Consider the following 24,262-nt stretch of genomic DNA (forward strand, 5'->3'; position numbering starts at 1 on the left):
GGACGTCTACAATGTCGATGCCCTGGAACACATTGATCCAGATCTCTACCCTACCAGACGTTCCCATCCTGATGACACCACCTCTTGCAATTAGGTCATCCACACAGCTATAACATTCCATAAAGATTGACTTACACGGTGTTCAGAAAGAAGAGGACTTCCTCATTGAAACACTGTCCACCACTCAGTGAACGATAATGTTCCTGCTCATGCTCAAGACTGCATCTGATACCTTCAAAGACCCGTAAAGACCAGAGTGGTGAGACCCAAGATAATTAATAAGTGCTGATAATTGGCTTGCCACTATAACCACCCCAGTTCTGTTGTACTAAGTATAGCCACAAAGTGGGGTATGTATGCATGTATATGGTATTTCTGTTGCATGAACCTAGCCAAAAGGCAACGGAACACTGTACATGGTCAAAAGCAAGCTTAACGTAGGCGGGTAATAGGAGAGGAAGCGGAGTTATGGACGGTTGATGCATTGCGATGTAGTCTTCTTTACAGAGATGAGTCTTCGACTTTTTCCTAAATTGGAACAGCAGTGGGGCTGTCCTGATTTATACACGGATTTTGTTCCAGATCTTGGGTGCCTAGATGGAAAAGGCCTTATGTCTTAATGTTTTTTTAGGTCGAGCCTGGGCAGTGCGTGCGCTGCTGCGAGGCATGCTGTATTAGGGTTAGGCATACAAGCTACGCCCATTTCCCCGCCCATCCTTTTAATTGGCTCCTGTTACTGTCCTTGCTAAATCCTTGCTGTTCATTTGTTAATAGGCTTATTAGTCCTTCCTTGGTCCCACCTAGGCTGCATTTGTACGGCCCCTGCTTTTTACTTCACCATTTACAACACCCCGCCTCACCTCAGATAGCGCATTTCGATAAATTATTTCTTCATTGAAATTAAACTTTATTATGCAGTGTCATGCCACGCTTGATGTTTACGGCGGACGCCAGCTTTCTCTGCAACTCAAGCTGTCTCCTTCTCCCGCCCCTCAGGAGAAAGGGCTTCTGCCGCTGCTGCTTGCGCTGCCATTACAGCCCCCACCCTGCACCCGAGCCGCACCCGGGGACATGAGGAAGCCGCTCCCCTACTGACGGGAGAACAGACACCAGGCCAGAAATGGAAGCATCGTCCCACGCAGCATATATGGTATGCACAGCAAAGTGGAGACAGGGCCCTGCGCACAGCATGCCCCCTCCCCTTCAATGGATGGAGGTCTTTACTGCAGATTGTGTGAACAAGGGAAAGTTCACCTGTTATAGAACTAGTGAGCTGAATCAACCACTCATCCAGCTTCGGGGACAGACATTTGTACTTTTACACTGTTTTGTATAACGCCACACACTGCGACTTCTGGGTACTCGACTTAACACCAAGATATATATGTTGAAAAATCTGAATCAATATGAGGACTGACCCATGTGACGGCCATGCCTCAGTCATGCTCTTATTCTGAGGCTTAATCATGAGAAACAAGTGTGAATAGCTCGGCTTTCACAAGAACCTCAAGCCTAAGGTAGCTCAGGGGGTTCAGGCTGGAGATGTGGTTTCCAGCGTTCCACTTCTAGAGGTTCCAGAGCCCATTCAGAGCCCTCTAGAACCATCTCCAGTCACCTGCATAAACTTCTCAATCCGGCCCCCCTGTATTCTCTGCATGCGCCTGGAATATAGGTCTCAACATTGGCGCTACTTCCTGCTGTTTTTTCCTCCTAACACCTACAAATCGACCTATGTTTCAGTTTCGATATGTTGTGAAGGCCATTACTTTTTCCACCCTTTGGCCTATCTTTTGAAATATCTTCTAGGCATTAATAATTACTTTGAATCTGACACCTCTCAGTGTCCAAGGATGCACTTTAAGGTATTTGAAAATTTGGATCACTTTGCAAGTCTACTACGGTACAAAAGAGCAGAACAAAGGCGATTTAAATTTTGTGCACTTGCCGTTTTGCACCATATTTCCACTGACGAACACAAATATGATGTCATGCACCGGTACTTGGTCTAAATGTTAGTGCAAATCTCCACTGGTACGAGGGCAATCTATTTAATCAAAACTACATTACTGACTTGTGGCATCTCAGTTTGCCCGCATTGTCTGATCGTGGACCAGTCCTCTTATTTCCTTATGCCTCATTTTCTTTTATCTGCAAACTTGCTTCAGAGTGAACTAAATGTCAGCTTTATTTTAGAGATAAACTACACATTTCTTCCATATTACAATCTACCTAAGCGCTTTGTTATCACATGTTATCACAGTATTAACCAACTCATTAAATTATCATGAGCATCAAACAGGCGCCTCCTCTCTGCAGGAACTATAACTTGTAACCTGCAAGTTTCAAGCAGTCATACAAATGTGGCGAATTGCGCATTTGTGAACTTTTAAGCTATTGGTACTATAAATGACAATGCCTTTTATTTATGTATTTTTAAAAAACCCGCAATAATAAAAGGTATTGTCATTTACAATACCAATAGGTCAAAGATTTGAAAATACGAGACCTATTGCATTGCAAATACTTTTTCTTTTTTACACTTCTTATTCTGCAGTCTAATAGTGTTATAGCAGTGAATGTTCCAAGAACCATCAGAGATGGTGAGCTTATCTGCAGGATAAGCGGGGTGCTGGTTGTTATGGCTTTGTAAACGATGAAGCTGATTTTTGAAGATGTTACAGACTGGCAAGGGGAAGCAATAGGGTGCCATCAGGATGGCGGTGATGTGGTCATATTTCTTTAGCCGCTTTTTTTCTTGATTACATAAGGTCTTGCAACAGCTGCACTGTGGGGTGTAGGATGTGCCCTTAAGGGGTGCCAGTGTCAACTCTGGTGGCCATGGAGTAGGACATTTCCACCATCCAGATGCAAGAGTACGAGTGTTTGAAAAGCAGTCCCAAAATGGGTTGATTTTTCTTAAAAAGGGATAGCTGTCAACAGGCCATCTTTACACTTTTTTGCAATATTTTCCTTGAGAGAGAGGTTGGTGTCCAGAGTGAATCCAAGTCATTTGGCATTCGGTGGGAGATGAGGATTGAAACCGTCAAGGGCCATGTGATTGAGATAGGTTTGTACTGCATCTTGTGTGTTGTTACTGGCAAATAACAGGAATTCTGTCTTGGTTGGTTTGAGCTTCAAGTAGGCACAGAACATCCAGGTCTGGCTAAGATGTAACCTGTGTTTGAGGCATAGGATGTCTGAAACAGTCTTTCAAGTAGAGTTGTATATCTTCAGCGTATCTGTGAATCTTGATGCTGGTATCAGTGAGTAGTAATTTGAGAAGAACGGGGTTGGGCCCAAAGGCTGCTAGGTAGGGCCTATACAATTCTTTTAACCAAACAAGGACCTAGCCGTCATTTTAGAGTGCTGCTTTTACTTCAAGAAACTCAGAGCATTCTCTGATTCAAATTATCTGAAGTGTTTACTTCTCTTTAAATCTTTTTGCATGTTCATATCATTTGTGAAACATGCGAATCTGAAAGACAGACCACCTACAACAGTTATCTATACATATATATACACACACTGTACTAAACATTAAACTAGACATACAATATATACAAAGTATAACACCAATGAGGTTGCAATCAGGTTGAATCCAGTCAATATTCAACACAACAGCCATTTGGGAGGTTATTCTTTACATTTAGTCATTTTACTGCAAAGGCTGTTGCCTACTGAGTACATGTTTGTGTTCTAAAGGGGTAAAAACAATTTGTGACCAATTGCTTCCTTCAGGAGAGTAATATTCAGTAAGTATTATATCCCAGTAGAAGTTAACGCCAACGCGTTTCGAGCCCCATATCTGTTTTCGGGGCTCTCTTCAGAGCTTTAGACTGGATGAAATCTGTTAGAGTTCATGATAAAGCTGAAACTTCTTTGTGTTTGGGTTGAACAGAGGTAGTTTGCCAATTGCGAATATTATTTTAAACAGTATTTTCGTTTGTGATGTCTTTGCAATTAATGAGCAAGATTGGCCGTGGCACTTCACTTCTATAATGTCTCTTTACTCGACCCGGGGGCATCTAGCCGAGGTCATTTTCCAATTTCGACTCGCATTATTCTTTGCTGACTCTTTACTCAACCGGGGGGCATCTGGCCAAGGTAAATTTTACAAATTCGACTCTCATTATTGTTTTCTGAAATCCTCGCTGCCTGGTAGTGCTCAATCCTCCTGGGCTGGTGGAGACCGGTATCGGTGAGTAGAGCACCAAGTGGCTTCATGTAAAGGTTGTAGATGACTGGAGATAGTAGGGAACCTTGTGGGGCTGGATATTCCCATGTAAAGAAATTAGTGTCGGTTGGAAAGGTAGGAGGCGAATCAGTAAAGGGCATTGCCGGTGAATCCCATTCGTGACACGAGGGTGCATATGAGGGTGGGATTGTCAACAGTCTTGAATTCCTACCACATATAGTGCAACCTGAGCTGGGAGCACTTAGGTGAGTGCTTTACCATTTTTCACTCCCTCCTTGATTCCTTCTGGTTTACAACCATCTATTAAGTCACATTATTTCACATGCATATATTGATAAGAGGAGCAGGCTTGCTGTCCCATTTCTTACGACAAATTCTTCTTTGGAAGGAGTTGTTTCATGCAACTCAGGGTGAACCTTTGCATGAATTAAAGCAAATTTTCAGTTTTTATTACACACCAGGTCTGCCTTTTAATCTATCCATGCCATTATTACACAGGTTGCGCACTTCCCTACGTTCTGATGAAGACCCTCCTTGATGGTTCTAAGTAACCGCGTTATATAGGGTCAAAATGTTGGCGCTCTTCATTTTTCTGGACAATAGCTCAACTTCTTCCTTTGGACTTCTAAGGAATTCTCCTAGTTGTCCTCTGTGATTTGGACTATACTTGATTTAACAGACAGCCCGCAGGCAGCTCAAGCACTGGGATTTACTTTCTTTTTGTTGTATTTTTACAGTCAGTCGCCTTATTTTTCAAAGGTCACTCTGCACAAGCACTTATGTCACACTATTGCACATGTTGGAGCAACCTTCATTGACCTGTACATAGATTGTTTCATGTACTTGAGACATCTGCTGTGTGCAGTAATCTCTGTCCTGGCTATGTGTTTTTCTTCCCCTTTCCCCTTGTTTTATTGTGTTGAGGTATGTCTTTGGTCTACCTAAAGAAAGATAGGTTCTCCATAATTGTTTCTGGTACGGACAGGACTTTGTTTTGTATATATCGGCTGTGTTGAAGGCAACTGAGAAGTTCAGCAGTATCAGGAGGGAAGGGTCATATTCAACTGTGGTCAAGAGGGCATTGTCTATGATGTGTAAGGAGGCGGTCTCTGTGCTGTCGCGTGATGTGAAGTCAGACTGGTAGTCATACAGCAGATGGTCAGCATTCATGTGATCTTGGAGTTGATCATAAACTGCTTTTTCAGTTATTTTAGGTGGGTTATGGACCGGTAGTTGGGTAGGTCATCAGAGTCCAGTGTAGGTATCTTTAGGAGTGAGAGGATCTGTCTTTTATGAAGGATGATGATGAAACATCTTCTTTAACAAAAGTTGCTTTGAGGGACTTGAGTATATCAGCCAGGTCTGAGAGAGACTGCTTGGACGGCTGACCATTGCGAGTTTCTACGTAAAGAGGTAGGTGAAACAGGCTTGGTATTGTGATGTGCTTTCAGATCTTCTGCATTTTTTCACTAAAGAAGAGCTTGATAGCATTGCACTTTTCTGTGGAGTTGGTGGGTCTAGCAGGGGCGTTGATTCAGTGTGTTGTCTTGAACAGTGTTCCGCTTCTTTTGATGGTTTCATTGATGGTGATCTTTTAGTACTTCGATTTGGCTGATGTGATGTGCTTGCTGCACGGAAGGCCATCAATATCAAGATTATTTTCTTTCCTGTCTTTGAATGAATTGTTTATCATCAACACGGTCTTTAGAATACGAGGGTTCTCACTGCTTTAGCTCACACGTGCGTGTTATAATAGGAACGTGGATGCTGACATAGCTTTATAAAAAATTGAGTACCAGCACTCTTTTTAGTAGAAGCTTAAAACTTCGGCCCAGTCAAGTCACATACTCGGGGGAACCAATGTGTTATGGGAGCCTAAGCTTCCCTCTCTCAGTAGGACACTGAAAGCTCTTTTTTTCGTGATTAGATAAGGTCTGGCAACAGCTTCGCTATAAAGCAGACCTTAAACAAGTTTTAAGGACCTTTGTTAACAATTTTTTTCCTTCCTTACATTTTTAAATGCTTCTCTGTTGGGAGATTTCTTAATGCGAAAAGAAGTGGCATCTCAACTAGACATTTCACCAGATGTTGTGTTATACTGAGTGTGGTGAGGCAACCTGATAAATACATTTTACTGAGAATTGATTGCTGTTTCCAATCCTATCTTTTTATTTTTCAAAATGCAAAAGAATTTCAGCGGGGATGAAGAGGAGATATTGGAGCAAACTTAAGTTACTCTTGTAACACTTGTGCTCCAGTGTCTTTCCTCCAAACATCATTTCTTCCATCCCCCGTCTACTTAGGGTGCATAATGTTGATGTTGAGAGATGTTTGAGTAGAAGCTTGTCTTTTGGGTGCAGACCTTGGCACCGAAGACACCATACATGCTCTGTTGCTGCCCAAGCATTTTTTCTTTGCTGTGAGGTGCTCTAGGTTTCTACCATGCTTTGGAGAAAGTCGCATGAATCTGATGTAAGAGGGGCTCAAGGACTAGGAGCACTTGAATTGCTTCAGTAATCGAGTTGTATTCAGTGCATTATGTTCCCTAAGATTCTGCCACCAACTAACTAAGAATGGATCTCGAAGCCTGTGGCTCTGTAGAAGGTATTACGACCGATTTACTCTTACACCTAGGCAACATTTTATTGTGGGTTTTAGTGTTATTACCAGCAAGTACTAGCTTAGTGTCCTAAAAAAGGGATGCAAGTTTTACTGACACTTGCGCCATCAAATGAAGCTTATGTTCCAAATGTGTTTTCCAAGGGGTTTAAATGCAATAAATACTATCAATGTGATCTGAAAAGATGTATTCACTTTCTTCACTAACACAACATATTTCAACTCCTAGATGATGTCTGATATTAAAATGAAAGCTATTCAGGACCTGCAAGTAGAGGGTGAGATTGGTGATGGTATGTATTCCATGTGAAACATCCCCAAGTGCTCTTCTTGTTTGCCTTATTTTTGTTATAACGTTGCCTTTTTTTGTCTCCCATTGCCATTGTTCTGTAGCCAGCACTTGTAGCTTACCCTAGGTCTGTGCTTCTCATAGCTTCTGTTCTCTTTGTTTCTAAAGGCTGTTTCCTGTAGCAAATACAAGCTCTTATCCTTTGTCTACTTTTAGTTTCTGGCCTCTGTTTCTGCTTTTCACGTCACTTGTTCTCCGAGGACCTGCCAAATCTAGTCGTTGTTTCTGCTGCTTGTTATCTTTACAGACCATATATAGAGTGAAGCCTCCTATAGTTGTATCTGCCTGTTTCATTTCAAGAGATCTATGTAGAATAATACATTGAGGACTAAAGAATGAGACAATTGTGGGACCAAAGGGAGGAAGATAATTTCTTAAATGAGGCTGGAAAATCAATTGGGAAGGGCTCCACCTTGGTGTAGGTAAAAAAAAAAAAATTAAATAAAGGTTGCATTGTTTCTAATTCATTGATATGTTAAGTCATGTCTACTGCCTTTTTCCCTTTTCCAGGAAGTTCCTTCTGCCTTAGACCCATTGACAAAAATGGCAAGTTTCTCCCTCCAGGTAAGAAGATGCCTGTGGTGTAAATAAATGCACCTGGTATAACTAGATAATATGTGAAATACTTTTAGGATAGCAGTACTGTATCCTAATTGGATTGTTCAGAGTTTGGAAATTTCAGGAGCAAACCAATTTTCTTTTTTGTTACTGTTACAATTAATGATTCTAAATATCAGCAAAGTGCATCCCCCATGTCCCTGCAGTGAGAGTGAGTTAATGTCTTGATTTTGGAGCAACTCCTCCAGACATATTACACAAATGACTTCATATATTTGTCCCTTTTGTTTCGCCATACTTTTAGTCTTATAATGTGAGGTCAGTATCATTCATTCTAGAGCTGAAATGTCACTTAACCCTCTATTAGACCAGAGTTCATCGATACCATTAAGCTTGTCAGTCCCCTAACGCATCCTGCTGTACCTGCGGAAGGCTTCATATCCCTGTGATCCTAAGATGCATCTAGTACTAGAAGTGTTAGACTCTTTATACCTATGCCAATCACATCAGCATGTACTGTTCCAGTTGATTGAGCCATACATCCGTAGAGGTAACAATTTCTGTATCCTTTTTCAGTTCTCTGAGCCATCCAGTCGTAGCGATCCGAGGTGTAGTTTCATGTTCCAGTTGTGTGAGACACTCATTGCTAGATGTTATCATTTTGCTTTATGCCAGACTACTGTGCAAAATCCTGAACATATCCTGTACTATCTATCAAAAGCGTTCTTTGGCTCACTCTTGACCACATGGAGTCATAGAGATGCAATGCCTGTGGAAACCATACTGTCCTCTTATCTGTAGAGAATTTCTTACATTCTTGTGTTTCTCCCTTCTAGTGGGAGACTCTGTAACCGTGGAAGAAGCTCACGTGAGAATGAGAAGCTCCTTGGGACTGTGTGTGGGACAAGCTCCATCCTCCACCCAGGTGAGCTGGATCAGAACATTGCACTTTTAGTAATACTTTCACAGCTGATTGCCAGCAACCTCTACTCAGTCAGCTAAGTTATGTACAAAGCACTCAAAACTCAGAGCTGTCTAACCTCTGCTGGAGAGCAGTGAGAGGTATTCAATACTGGAAGATATTTGAAAGTTTTTATGGCCTTTGTGAATACCTTTAGTAGTTTCATGTGAATCTCCTCATGTGAGATTATTACTGAGGTTTCAGTGCATACTCTTCTGTGCGCATAGTGGAGATGGTATGCACCATATGCAACCTTGTATCTATCTTAGTAACAGAGGAAAAGCACAGAACCAGTATTGCCATCATTACTGTCTACTGACACTTTAAAGTTTCAACTTTCTTTTCCTCTGTATGTTTGTGGTCACCTAACATGCAGCCAGAATTTGGTAGCTGTCCACTGACAGCTTAACATATATGTGTTGGCCTTTTGTTGTTGTTGTTATTGGTATGATGTAATGTACTGCATCATTATAGGGTATTTTCCTTCTTTAGTCATGGGATTCTTTGGTCTGGAACGACATCCTTCTTTTGATCAGGAATCTTTTTGGTACCTTGGATCAGGAATAGTTCACTATTATGCCTATATATAATGGATAAAGTACCCCCTTCTGTACAATATAAGGATATTGGAAGTCACTGAGGAGTTCCATAACCATATTGAGAGTTGAGACCGAGGACAGAGTTCATTTGTAAGGATATGTAACTCATAGGTGACTTGCAATATCCTTGTCCTGTATGACATGCGGGTACTTTATCCCATATAATACATGGTCTTTCCATCACCTTTCCTACAAACGACTTAAATCCTTGGTTTGTAGCTCTTTCATATGAAAGAAATAACATGCCTGCATACATGAAGAATACAAATAAAAAGTCTAGTGCAAAATTAAACATTTCACAAAAACCCGTTAGATATTTGTTGCAAACAGATATATGAAGCAGTTCAAAACAAGTCCGTTTTAACAAAAAAAAAGCTGCAGTAGCTCGGAATGTGTAGAAATATTCCGAAAGATTCTAGTTTTTGTCTAACTGTCTGAGGAGTGCAATAAAAAGCATGTTCACTCTGCTAACCGTCGTAAGCTAGAACAATAGAGCAAAAGAAAAAAAGGAACTTTCGTTTTTTTGTTGCTAAACAGTTGCTTCAATTATGCTTGGTGACCTGACCAGGCTTTCATCTCGACTGCTGGCACTGGCAGCAGGCATTGTGCCATCAGAACTCGATTATATTAACTTATAATAGTCGAGTTCTGACGTCTTTTTCTTTTTATTCAGCAACTGGGTCCGTCACAAGTCTGCCATTATAAAGATATTAGACTGACGTTTATACTGGGATTACAGAATCCAATGTATTATAATGGTGTAATAGTTTGTTTATAGGGTGTTATACATACTTGTATGTATATGGTATTTCTGTAGTGCAAACCTAACCAAAATACAGTGAAACACTGTACCTGGTCAAAGACCAGTATAAACAAATTGAATAATAGGAGAGCAAGCTGGGTTGTGGACATTTAGTGCATTGTGATGTAGTTTTCTTTAAAGAGGTGAGTCTTTAACTCTTTCCAAAATTAGATCTGCTTTGGAGTGGTCCTGATGGATAGCAGAATGTTGTTCCAAGTCTTGAGTCATTGGGAAAAGGCCTGCTGTCTTGCTTTTTCTTTTTTATACTTCTTAGTCTGCAGTCGGATTGTGTCCAGGCTGAGGATGTGCCAGGAACCAGCAGAGATGGTAAACTTGCCTGCATGATAAGTAAGGGTGCCGGTCATGATGACTTTGTAAATGATGCACCGGGTTTTGAAGATAGTGCTGGCATGCAAGGGCAGCCATTGGAGATCTTTCAGAATTTGGGGTGATGTGATAATATATCTAAAGGCCCTGGATGAGCCTGAGCTGCTGTGTGTACCATGCCTAAGGGGTGCCAGTGTTAAGTCTGTGATGCCATGAAGTAGGGTATTATCACCATCCTGATGCGAGAGTTTGAAAAGCAGTTCTGAAGTCACTTTCTAGAAGAAGCAGTTTGACTGTCTTATAAGAGAGACTGGTACCAGGCCTTCTTTGTGTTTTTTGTCCGTATGTTACTTGAGATTCAGGTAGAACCTGAGTGACTTCACATTCAGTGAAAGTTTGAAGACATAAAGGTTCATAGCATTGAACCAGGTTTGTACTGTATCTTGTTGGTTCTTGGCAAATAGTAGTAATTTTGTCTTGGTTGGGTTGAGGTTCAGGTAGGTGCTTGACTTCCAGGTCTGGATGATGTGCAGGCAGTATTTGAGGTGTTGAATGTCTGAAGCAGAGGAGATTTTCTGATTTTATTATTTGTCATATTCGTGAATCTTGATACTTATATCTGGGAATACAGTGCAAAGTGGGTCCATGTAAATGTTGAAGATGACAGGAGACAGTATTATGGGACCCTGGGTTCTCCACAGGTGATAGGGATCTTTTGTGACCTGGAGGTAACCATGTGAACTGGTGTCAGTTGGAAGGGTAGGAAGAGAACCAGTGAAGGAGACAGCAGGTGAATCCCATTTGAGACTCCAAGGTGCTTATGAGGGTGGAATGGTCCACTGTGCCGAAGGCAGCTGAGAGATCTAGCAATATGAAACATACTTTGTTATTGGAATACTATCCTGGCTGTCTTTTGTTGATATGCCGATTTTATTCTGGTCCTAGGCCATTGCAGTTACTTGGTCCCAGGGCATTGTAGTAGCTGGTTTTGGGAACATTGCATCATAGTTGCTTGTTTTGGAGCCACTGTAGTAGCTTAATGAGGGGGCATTGTAGCGGCTTAGTGTGAGGACATTATAGTGGCTTGGTCAGAGATTGATGCAGCTGGGCGTAGGGCATTTAATGTCTTGAAATGGGGGATACTTGGGGCATTATGGTAGCTTGATCTAGGGGAATTCTGGCAACTTCATAGTACATAGGCACATAGTAACTTTGCTGGGAAACATTTCTAATTGCTTAGTTCACGCTTTGTTGCCAGCTTGGTTCTGGCAATATTGTTCCCGCTTGGTTTGGGCAGTATTGTGCCAGACTGGCTTGGGTGGCATAGTGCTGCCTTGGCTCGGGCGACATTGGGTCCACTTGACTCAGGCGGTATTGTTATGCTGGTTTGGACGACATTGTGTCAGATTGGTTCGGACAGCATTTTGTCAGCCTGGTTCGGGCAGCATTGTGTTCGATTGATCTGAAAGAAATACATAGTGATAGATTCCTTACCTTAGAGTTACCCCCAGGCGTCAGACTGGATCCGGAAAGTTTTCGTCAGCAGTACCCCTGCGCGTCGGAAGGTGGTGTCGATCAGCTCCGCGTTCGGCGTTGGCGTTGTGGTCGCCGAGATGACGTCACGGCAGCTACTTAGACGCCGCCCTCGCGCACTGACGTCTGTTCTTTCTTTTTCGCACCAGCAAGCGCAGATCCGGAGAGAGCGGTACCCCCAGTCATTTTTTGACTGACTTTTTTGAGGCCTTTTTATCTCTTCTTTTCGAGTCGATCGACTCCTGGTGCCGTAGGGATGCCCGGCTTCAGGTCTTGTGGGGACTTTCATCGTATGATGTCGGTGACGGACCCGCACCGCCTGTGTCTCTACTGCCTGGGGCGCAACCACGACCCCAAGTCATGCCCCGACTGCCGGGCCATGGCGCAGAAGATTTTGCTGGAGCGGTCCCGAAAGTTGCTTGAAGTCCGGCTGTCTGCTCCGCGCTGTTCAAGTTCCCGGTCCTGTGGGAGGTCGAGGGACTGGTCGTGGAGCATCGTTTGTCGGGATCAAAGTCTTCGCACTCGGGTTGAGGTAAGACAAAGCATCGCAAGAAGTCGAAGAAGCGTCATCGCTCACCGACTTCCCCTCGCCCGTCGCGCAACGCGGCTGAGGGTGCGGGTGGTGCCTCCCCCGCGGCTCCGGCGTAGGCTGCGGTGTCGCCGACGGCCTAACCGCCCTTCCCGGGTCCGTCTGCAGCTCCGGCCCAGCTGCAGGAATTTCTGGCAGCCATGGCCCGCCTCTTTGGGCCGTTGGGACCCGCCGGCACGCATTCGGGCCCCGCCGGCCCCACTGGGGGTCCTCGCCCTTTACTGTCAGCTGCTCCAGCATCGCTGTCGGCTTCCGAAGGATCCAGACTTGGATCTCGGTTGACCTCGTGACACCTCCACCGACCTCACTGGCACCACCTCCGACATCGCCCGTGGCACCAGACGACGTTGTTCCAGGTCTCCGCCCCGATGTGGACACGGAGCAGGTACGGCGTCGCTTGACGCAGATTCCGCCGCCTATGGGAGATTTCTATCCCCATGTCCAGCCTCCTTATTTTCGGGCTGTTCATCAGCTTTCGGAGGAAGGGGAGGACTGGGAGGGGTCTGAGGACCCTCTAGCAGCTCAGTGTGAGTATGACCCGGACTGGGCTTAGGAGCTGGGGGATACCAGTTATCTTGACAACTCTCCTGACCTTGGCATACTAACTCCTCCTACCGTGGCTACGGAGGAGGGTGCTAGTTACGCAGTGGTGTTACGCAGGGCAGCCAAGGCTCTACACCTCCAACTCCCTACTGTGGCTGTCAGGACTAATCTCCTGGCAGAAGTGCTTCAGCCGGCGGCTACCTCTGCGGAGCCACTTCTGCCTTTTAATGAGGCACTTTCTGACATTCTTTTGGGCACCTGGTCCAGGCCCAACACAGGGGCTCCTGTGGATAGGAACTTGGCCCGACGCCATCGCCCGGCCCTGGGCCGTCCCCTTTTCCTCTCCCAACACCCCACCCCTGAGAGCTTGGTTGTCCAAGCCTCCACGTCCTAAAGCGCCTTCCCTACCGCACCCCTGGATAGGGAATCCAAGAGACTGGAACAGTTTAGGAAGAAGATTTTTTCTTCCGCCAGTTCATGGCTGCGGTCTGTGAACACTGCATGCCTCTTGGGCCGTTATTCCCACTCTGTGTGGGATACAGTGGTGAAAGTGCTCTGTGTCCGGAGGAGGCCCGGACAGTGCTCTTGCAGGCTATTGCTGAAGGTAGAGATGCAGCCAAGTTCACAATTCGATGTGACCTTGACACCGCCGACTTGCTGGGCAGAGCGATTTCCACGACAGTGGCGCTCAGTCGCTGGATGAGGACTACTGGCTTCTCGGGGGATGTCCAGAACACTCATGGACATGTCCTTTGATGGCATTCGCCTTTTTGGCAACAAGGCAGATAGTGCATTGGAGCGTTTTAAGGACTCACGGGCTACGGCCAAGTCGTTGGGCCTTTCGGCCACTCGCCCTCCTCCGCCTTCTGCCTTTCGCACCTTTCGTGGCCCCAACACGTTCACTTCAGAGCCACAGGCCTGCGCAGCAACAGTCCCAGCGCGGACATGGGACCCGCCGAGGTGGGTCAGGGGGCCAGCGGGCGGGTCAGTCCACCTCCACCGCCTCCAAACCTTCCTCGTCTAGTGTTTCAGGCCCATCAAACGCCAGTGGGCGTCAGGATTTGCCATCACCTCCCCCACTGGCACACCATCACTACGGACAGGTGGGTTTTACAAATAGTCCGAAGGGGCTACTCCCTCCCCTTCGAGACTTAGCCATGCCACACCACTACCACCGCATGTCATGGATCACTTGGCACTTCTTCAACAGGAAGTTGTGGCTCTCTTGGCCAAGGGGGCCATTGAGCGCGTTCCTGCGCCAGAAGTAGGTCGTGGTTATTATTCCCACTACTTTCTGGTGCCCAAGAAGGACAAGTGCCTGCGTCCTATCTTAGACCTCCAGAACGTCAATCGCTTCCTCCGGAAGATGTTCAAGATATTAACTCTGGCTCAGGTCTTGTCTGCCCTCAACCCTGGAGACTGGATGGTAGCGTTGGATCTGCAGGACGCATATTTCCATATTCCGGTCCTGCCGGCCCACCGGCGTTACCTGCAGTTTACGGTAGGCCACGAGCACTTTGTTTACCGTGCTCCCCTTTGGCCTTACCAGCGCCCCTCGGGTGTTCACGAAAGTGATGCCGGTGGTCGCAGCTCATCTGCGCAGATCAGGGGTTCTAGTCTTCCCCTATCTCGACGACTGGCTGTTGAAGGCGGGATCGCCACAAACAGACGTCTCCCACCTCCAGACCACGGCCGACCTTCTGCTTTTGCTGGGGTTCTCTATCAATGGGCTGAAGTCTCACCTGATTCCCTCTCACAAGCTCCTCTTCATCGGAGCGGTTCTGGATACGACGCTCTTTCGGGACTATCCTCCTGAACATCGAGTCCAGGATATTCAGGCTCTGATTCCGATCTTCCAGCCTCTATCCTGGGTTTCGGTCAGGCTGACTCTGAGGCTTATGGGCCTCATGGCCTCCTGCATCCTGCTGATCGAGCATGACAGATAGCATATGTGGGCCCAGTAGTGGGACCTGAAGTTCCAGTGGGCGCAGCATCAGGGGAACCTGTCCGAGTCCGTCCAGATCTCGGAGGGCACTGCAAGACCGTTGCAGTGGTGGCTCACAAACCGGCATTGGGTCAATGGCAGATCCCTCTCCCTTCTCCAACCGGAGCACACAGTGGTGACGGATGCCTCCCTCCTGGGATGTGGCGGCCACATGGGAGAGGCAGAGATCAAAGGCCTCTGGTCTCCAGCGGAGTCCCAGCTCCATATCAACCTTCTGGAGCTTCGGGCGATCCGACTTGCACTCAAGGCCTTCCTTCCCTCTGTCAAGGGAGAGTAGTGCAGGTGTTCACGGACAACACCACCGCCATGTGGTACTGCAACAAACAGGGTGGGGTGGGGTGGGGTTGTGGACCCTAAGTCAGGAGGCTCTGCGCCTCTGTATATGGCTGGAACATCAGGGCATTTCCCTGGTGGTTCAACACCTGACAGGTTCACTGAGCGCCCGGGCGGACGAACTCAGTGGCAGGTGCATGATGGATCACGAATGGCGTCTTCACTCTGACGTTGTGCAAGGTATCTTTCAACAGTGGGGAGAGCCTTGGTTAAATCTATTCGCCACCAAAGAGAACGCGCAGTTATGCAAGTTGGAATTTCCACGGCGGCACTAGCTCGGCGACGCTTTTCGTCGCAAGTGGAGTTGTGGTCTGTTGTATGCCTTTCCGCCTATACCATTTCTGCCCAGAGTGCTGAAGATCAGGCGCTACCAGGCCCAAGTCATTCTTGTGGTTCCGGACTGGGCTCTTAGAGTATGGTATCCCGAGCTACTCAGTATGACCATTGATCCCCCGATCCAACTGCCTCTTCGGGAGGATAGTCTGTCGCAGGGGACGGTCCTCCAGCTGAACCTGTCCAGCCTCCACCTCCTTGCGTGGAGATTGAGCGGCGGCTGTTGATTCCTTTTCACTTGCCTCCTGAAGTTTGTAATGTCATTCTGGCTGCCCTCCACTAAGTTGGTATACGCCTGTAGGTGGAACAAATTTGTGGCATGGTGCACAGCAAAGGCTGTGTATCCCCTTTCTGCCCCTCTTTCAGAAGTCCTTTTGTTCCTTCTTTCTTTGGCCCGGCAGGGCTCTGCTCTGGGCACTATCAAGGGCTACCTCTCTGGTATTTCGGCCTTTCTCAGTCTCCCAGATCAGTCCTCTCTTTTCAAGTTCACTGTTGTAAATAGATTCCTCAAAAGCATTACTCGCCTTTTTTCCTCCTATTCCTTTTCTGATGCCACATTGGGACTTGAATCTGGTTCTTACATACTTGATGTCGCCTTCGACACTGTCTGCCACCGCACCCTACGCACACGCCTCCACAACGCAGGGATCCAAAACCAGGCTCTGGAATGGACCACCTCCTTCCTCTCCGGCAGAACCCAGAGCGTCCGCCTTCCCTCTTTCCATTCCGAAGCCTCCGAGATCATCTACGGCGTACCCCAAGGATCAACCCTCAACCCGACATTGTTCAACGTCTACATGGCACCGCTCGTCCACGTTGCCCGACTACACGGCCTCAACATCATATCCTACGCCGACAACACTTAGCTGATCCTCTCCCTCACCAAGAACCCCCTCACCGCCAAAACAAACCACCGCGAAGGAATGAAAGCCGTTGCCGAGTGGATGAAGAACAGCCGTCTGAAGCTGAACTCGGACAAGACAGAGGTCCTCATCCTCGCCTCCACCCCCTTCGCCTGGGATGACTCCTGGTGGCCTTCCGCTCTGGGAGCAGCACCGAGACCCACCGACCACGCACGCAACCTGGGGTTTATCTCGACTCAACACTCTCCATGACCAAGCAAGTCAACGCTGTCTCGTCCTCCTGCTTCAACACCCTCCGCATGCTCCGCAAGATCTACAGGTGGATCCACACCGAAACAAGAACAACGGTCACCCAGGCCCTCGTCAGCAGCATGCTGGACTATGGAAACGCCCTCTACGCAGGGACCTCGGTCAAACTCCTGAAACGACTACAACGCATACAGAATGCCTCTGCACTCCTGATCCTCGACATCCCTCGCCACAGCCACATCACACCTCACCTGAGAGACCTACACTGGCTTCCCGTCAACAAGAGGATCACCTTCAAGCTCCTCACCCATGCACACAAGGCGCTCCGCAACACAGGACCGGCATACCTCAACAGACGACTCACCTTATACACCCCGAACCGACAGCTCCGCTCTGCCTACCTCGCCACCGTCCCATGCATCCGAAGAGCGACCACTGGCGGCAGATCAATCTCCCACCTCACTGCCAAGACATGGAACACCCTCACCATCCTCCTACGGCAAACCCAGGAACTGCTAACCTTCAGGAGGCTTCTCAAGACCTGGCTATTCAAGCAGTAGCAGCACCCCCTTCACCCCCCCAGCGCCTTGAGACCCTCACGGGTGAGTAGTGCGCTCTACAAATGTTTTGATTGATTGATTGAATGATGTGCGCTCCCTTTGAGCCTCTTCACAACTGTCCTCTACATCTCTTAACTCTAAAGACTACTTTCCTGGTTGCCATCACCTCCGCTAGGCGAGTGAGTGAGCTCAAGGTTCTTTCTTGTAAACCTCCATTTCTGTCTGTCCATCCGGACAATGTTGTGCTCAGAACCCGTCCATCCTTTCTGCCAAAAGTTGTCACTGTTTTTCACACATTGGGCGGACCAACACTTTGCTCACCTTCTTTCCGCATCCTTCTAGAGAGGAAGAGAGGCTCCACCGTCTGGACCCAAAACATGCGCTCTCCTTTTACCTGAATCGCACACAACAGTTCCGGGTGGATGACCAGCTCTTTGTTGGCTACGTTGGCGCAAAGAAAGGTCGAGCTGTACACAAGCGGATTATCTCCCGGTGAGTCGTCTTGTGTATTAAAGCCTGTTACTCTTTGGCTAAAAAGGAGCCTCAATTGGGGCTGCGCACCCATTCCACCAGGGCGACGGCTGCCACTACGATGTTGGGACGTGGTGTCCCCTTACAAGACATCTGTCAGGCAGCCACGTGAGCCTCGCTGCACACTTTCACTAAGCATTACTGCCTGGACAGCCAAGTCCGGAGAGACTGCTTCTTTGGCCGTTCTGTTCTCCGAGACTTCCTGGTGTGATCTTGGTTCGCAGAGCCACCACCGGGGTTGGTATTGCTGGGGTATCTATTCTAAGGTAATTAATCTATCACTATGTGTTTCTTTCAGATGAACAAGTTACTTACCTTCTGTAACGATATATCTGTAAGAAACATTAGTAGTGATAGATTCCTTACCGCCCCACCCATCCTCCCCGTTCAGTGAACTGATTTCTAGGGTTAAGGTCATCCCTTTCAGGGCCAAAGTTTCAAGGCACTAGTGGTCAGTATCTTGAATGGCTCTGCGTGCCTTGCGCGGAAAGTCGTGTACAGAACTGACGTCAGCGCGCAAGGGCGGCATCTAAGTAGTTGCCACGATGTAATCTCAGTGACCACGACGCCAACGGCGGACACGGAGCCGCACGACGCCACCTTGCGACGCGCAGGGGTACTGCTGGCGAACTTTCCGGATCCAGTCTGACGCCTGGGGGTAATTCTAAGGTAAGGAATCTATCACTACTAATGTTTCTTACAAATATATCGTTACCGAAGGTAAGTAACCTGTTAGTTTGGGCAGCATTGTCGGCTTGGGTCGGGCAACATTGTCTCAGCCTGAGTTGGGCAGCATCAGGCTGGTTTCATTCTGGTAGCATTGTGCCAGCTTGGTTCAGGCAACATTGTACCGGCTTGGTTCAGGCAACATTATACTGGCTTGGTAAAGACAACCTTGTACAACCCAATTTGTGGGACATCTTTTGTCTTAGTCTGAAAGCATTGCAGTGTCTCTAGGTGATATGCTAGTATGATCCATGCATGCTCAAGTAACGACTTCTCTTTGACCCATTTTAATTTTACATGAGGATATATATTTAAGTGTTTGCACCCATTCCTGGTGGCTGTTATATCTGTAGCTTTGTGCTGGTTCCAAGAAAGCCTTTGATGTAAAGCGTCCTTTGCGGCTAGGTGGGAAGTGCACTTCATGTATAGAAAGCAGGATTTGGGATGATTAAACAATGTTCTCTCATCAAGCCGATAGCCCTACTCTTGCACGATGCACAGTGATTTCCTGTGATGTGTGACCCAAGTAATACTGGTTGTGATGTTCTTTGTCTGTTTGGGAGGCAGCCTCTTCTTTTTTTTTTTTTTAAAATCTGTTGGATCAACAAAAATCTGGCTTCTACAGTCTTGTCTGTAGTGTGTGTGTCTAGATCAACCTAGGGTTTTCACCCAACACGTGGCAGGTAAGGCCACTCCAATGTAACTCAGAGTTGCACAGCAAAACGTCACAAGACCATATTAGACATCTTATCTTGTCATGATGCAGTGCCTACCTCTTCATTATCTCTCTGTTCAATGTATTTTACTTCTTTTTTTTATTCTGTGATATTCTGTTACCTCCCGGCTGCCTTTTACCTGAAAATTAAACATAATAAAAGGATGATCCACTTGTTCTGTTGCTCTGTTTCTGTACTTTGTGAACAGCCATTTGTTCCACTGATATATGATTTAGCAAATTGCAGTGGTAAATGTTATTGTTTATTTTTGTAGCTCTTCCTGTATTTTGTCATGGGAAGTGATGTGCAGGAGGGTCCCGAACTTGAGATCCTGGTGGAGGAGACGATATCTGTGAAGGAGGTAAACACGTATAGCCTTTGGAACTGTACATTTCAATAGGTCAAGGCTTTAATTCAGTGTATGTCTTGACCTTGCCAGACTTCTGACCCATCTATTTATAGAGGCCAGAGGATCTGAAGAACTATGCCAGTCCCTAGAGCCATCCAGGATAAAAGTTTCTGTATTCCTTTGCAGCTGAGCCCTATAATCTACATTCTTAGCTGTCCCTGAGTCATAAAGCCCTAAGGGTAACAAACATAATTCTCTGTGCAATCTAGTGGATTTTTCTAGCTGAAACGTCCCGTATTCCTTTTCTGTTTCACTGTTTCAATCTTTTTTCTTCCTATTCTAAAAGGAACACAATAGGTATCCTTTAATTAATAAAGGGAAATGAAAGTGTAACAAGCCCCCTTTCCTTTTTTTCCCTGACTGTAATTATCCATCCCAGTACTCTGGGTCACCTGATGCTAAATTAACTTAAAGATGATGAAGAAAAAAAACCCATACAATTTCTGTAGCACAGATCAGGGGTACATATCCCAAAAATTCAAATAAAACTACCAAAAGCACCTCAGCACTTCAGACTGTTTTATCAGCTTCAGTCCTACTTTTAATGTGAACAGTGATGTAGATTTTTATTTTGTCCCTAAATTATTATGGGAAGTCACTTCCTAATAGGATGCTGGACTCTAACCCACATTTATGTGGCATGGTTCATCGAGTTTGCTCCTAGTCCAGGGAACATTTGTCCTAGGTGAGCTCCTGTGTCCTTGTTTTTGGAGCTGTGGAGATGGTGGGAAATTCCACACTGGAGGGATCAGTTAAAATTGTAAACAAGTGTTCGAGGCATGTGGGCTGCTGAATTCATATCTGTGCATAGATCGCCGCCTAGTGTTGGGTCCGGATGTTTGCACGTTGTTGTCCTGGAAGAGTCTTCGAAGTATCCTTGGATAGGTGACTCCTCCCCTGGACTACAGTGCGCATGGGCATCCTCTCCATCCTCAGATTGTTTTTTTCCGCCATTGGGTTCGGATGTGCTTATCTTGACTCAAGTTAGGAAAACCTTTTTACAGGCCAAAAGGCCCTTAGTTCGCGTCGGTACTGTTCCCGATCGGTATCGTTAGTATATTGTTAGTTTACTAACTTCCAGAACCAACTTTTTCGCATTTTCCCCGACCATCGACCCTTCATCGACGATGGAATCGAGGACACCATTCAAGCGGTGTCCGGTATGCAATGCGAAATATCCCCATATCGACGTCCATCCGGTGTGCAACAAATGCCTTTCACCGGATCACGACGAATCTACATGTATGGCCTGTGCCCGATTCCGATCCAAGAAGACTCTTCGGAATCGACGAGCAGCACGACTCGAAGCGCAGCAAGCGGCACCGGCCCCAGCCAACATCTTCAGCGCCGAAGACGAAGATGTCGAAGACGTGGAGAACCTACCCTCCAGCCCCGCTTCCGAACACGACTCCGTATCGGAAGACGTCGAAGAACAACTCTTTTCCAGAGATGAAGCCGACACCGAGGTAGGAGACTACAATGAGGCCTTAGGGGCCGAAGAGAGTAGCTCCGGTGACGAGCCAGGCCTACCCGTACAGACTGAGGATATCCCAGTGAGCCAGTCTATGGGTCCGGTCGAGGGATCGCCTTCGGGCCTTACCCAAGACCTATCCCGCAGTTCTTCGGCCCCGCCTTCTGGCCCGGCCTCGGACATTCAGCGGCATCCATTACTACCCAAAAAGGCTGGTTTCCCTTCTTCGAAACCGAAACCGAAAGCCGCATTGGTTCACCAGAAACCGAAACCGAAAGTAACGCTGGTCGGATCGAGGCCCACCACACCTTCGACGCCAGCAAAACCCGTCGGCGCCGACCGCACCAAACGAGATTTCGGTGCCGAGCTTGCAGCAGCCGACGTGGGCGCCGACACACGGAAAAAGAGCTTCGGTGCCACCAAACCTCCTCGGCTACCGGCACCAACACAATCGGCTCCGACCCCAAAGGTCAAACTGCCTGCTGCGTCGCACCCCGCTTCGACAGCACCACCAAAGGCACACTCATCAAAGACGTCGACGGCCATTGCCGCCCCTCGACTCGATGACTCGCCGGCACCGAAAAAGTCCACGCCCGCCTCTACGGAAACGGCCGGCACGAAGGACTCCATGGCACTCCAGGTGCGGACCGTTGCTGCGCAACGCACCAGACACAAAGCAGTCCTCCAGGACATGTCAGGCTCCGAGCCGATAAAAGCTCCACCGACCTCTTCGGCACCGACCAATATCACTTTTGGCCTGCCGCCATCCACGGCCCCAAAACTGTTCCAGATCAGAACACGGGTCACCCACACCACGTTCACGCCTGCCGAACGCTCTCCTGCGGAGTCGTCTCCGTCACATGTCATCGACGCCGACACCGGCAGGATGGTGCTCCACAAAAGGAGAATAACTTCAGAGTCAGCTTTGGACTCCTACCGGATCCCGCTTAAGAAAAAGCTGCCAGTGACTTCGGAACCAGTTCTTTCCGAACCTCTCCACTCCTTTTACCAGGATCCACAGTCCTTCTCTCCCACACACTCCGACACTGACGTTTTGGAGGACTACATGGGTGACCACGTCCCCTACCCCGGAGAGATGGACCCTGAAGGCCAACAGGACCCTGACCAAGCTTGGGATGACCCTGTAGACTCGGGTGCACCTATGGATACACAGGACCCGCAACTCTATGGAGCTAAAACATCTCCCACAGAGGACACTGCCGCATTCAACGCCCTAATAGAACGTGCTGCGGCCAATCATGGGGTGCAACTCCACTCTGACACCTTGGAGGACGACTTTCTCATGGACACTTTCGCATCCTCAGAAAGGAATATAAAAACTCTACCCATGTTAAAGGGTGTCCTCAAACCAGCGAAGGACATCTTCAAAGAACCCACCAGGGCAAGAGTAATAAACCCCAGAATCGACAAGAAATACAGGTCGGCGCCTGGGGACCCTACCTACATTAGAGGCCAGTTACCTCTAGATTCCATTGTAGTTGCGAATGCTCGCAAACGGGCACACTCGCAAACAGGTGATGCTCCTCCCCCGGACAAAGAGTCCAAGGTGCTAGAGACCTCCGGCAAACGGGTTGCGGCCCAGGCAGCGAATATATGGCGCATTGCCAATACTCAGGCGCTCCTCGCCCGCTACGATCGAGCACACTACGACACACTAGAACAATTACTCCAACATCTCCCTGACCAATTCAAAGAAGGCGCAGAGATCCTCATCAGGGAGGGACAACTCCTCACAAACGCATCCATCAAGTGTGCACTGGATGCCGCAGATACAGCTGCCAGAGCCATAAACACTAGCGTCATGTTGCGACGACACGCCTGGTTGCGAATCTCCGTATTCAAACCGGAGGTACAAAATAACATCCTCAACCAGCCTGTCAACCCCGACTACTTATTCGGGCCGGAGGTTGACACCACCCTAGAGAAAATAAAAAAGGACACGGACACTGCAAAGTCCATGGGGGCTCTTCAAACGCAGTCCTTTCGGAGCGGCTCCTTTCGTCGCCCCGGAAATAGAGGAGCAGGTAGAGGACAGGGGTCACAGCAAACCTACAACAAAAGCAACACACAAAGCACCTACGATAAAAACACCCGGGGTGGTTATCGTGGCTCAAGCACAAAGGGCAGAGGACGCGGTTACGGCAACACCAGGTCCTCCCCCAAGAACAAACAGTGACGCCCTCTCCCTTCCTCCCGACCACCTAACACCTGTCGGGGGAAGGCTACAAAGGTTCCTGTCCACGTGGAACTCCATCACCACGGACAGGTGGGTCAAAGACATTATCAAATACGGTTACTGCCTAGAATTAACCTCAACTCCACCCACAATACCTGCAAAACACCGTCCTATGTCCTCCGAGCACTTAACGCTCTTACAGCAGGAGGTGCTAAGCATGCTACTAAAAGGCGCAATAGAGGTCGTACCCGTCCACGAGCAGGGTACGGGGGTGTACTCCCTGTACTTTTTAATACCAAAAAAGGACGGGTCACTCAGACCTATATTAGACCGGAGACCCCTGAACCGCTACATTCTCTCCGAGCATTTTCACATGCTCACTTTACAGCAAGTCCTCCCGCTGCTCAAACAGGGAGACTTCCTGGCCACACTGGACCTCAAGGATGCGTATTTCCACATACCCATTCACCCCTCACACAAAAAATACCTCAGGTTCACTGTTCAGGGGTAGCACTACCAATTCAAAGTCCTTCCCTTCGGCGTGACCACAGCACCCAGGGTTTTCACAAAGTGCCTAGCTACTGTGGCGGCACATCTACGGAGGCAGCACATACACGTCTACCCTTACCTGGACGACTGGCTCGTTCAAGCAAAGTCAGCCCAGCAATGTGCCAGCCACATGTCCCGCACCATTCACCTCCTTCACAGTCTGGGATTCTCACTAAATTACCCAAAATCCCATCCCCAGCCCGCACACGTACAACAGTACCTAGGTGCGACTATAGACACTCTGG

General features: G+C 47.5%; 1 protein-coding gene across 1 annotated transcript in view; it reads left to right on the plus strand.

Annotated features, from left to right (window-relative positions):
• The window catches only part of USP40 (ubiquitin specific peptidase 40), a 667,009-nt gene that overhangs the window by 331,067 nt on the left and 311,680 nt on the right, over positions 1–24,262 (plus strand). The window contains exons 19-22 of the mRNA XM_085646205.1: positions 7,044–7,107; positions 7,674–7,727; positions 8,558–8,646; positions 19,666–19,752. Coding sequence (XP_085502331.1) covers positions 7,044–7,107; positions 7,674–7,727; positions 8,558–8,646; positions 19,666–19,752 — 294 coding nt within the window. The remainder of the gene's footprint in view (positions 1–7,043; positions 7,108–7,673; positions 7,728–8,557; positions 8,647–19,665; positions 19,753–24,262) is intronic.

Source organism: Triturus cristatus, chromosome 3_1 (assembly GCF_964204655.1).
Source record: "Triturus cristatus chromosome 3_1, aTriCri1.1, whole genome shotgun sequence".
In the NCBI taxonomy this organism is placed as follows: Eukaryota; Metazoa; Chordata; class Amphibia; order Caudata; family Salamandridae; genus Triturus; species Triturus cristatus.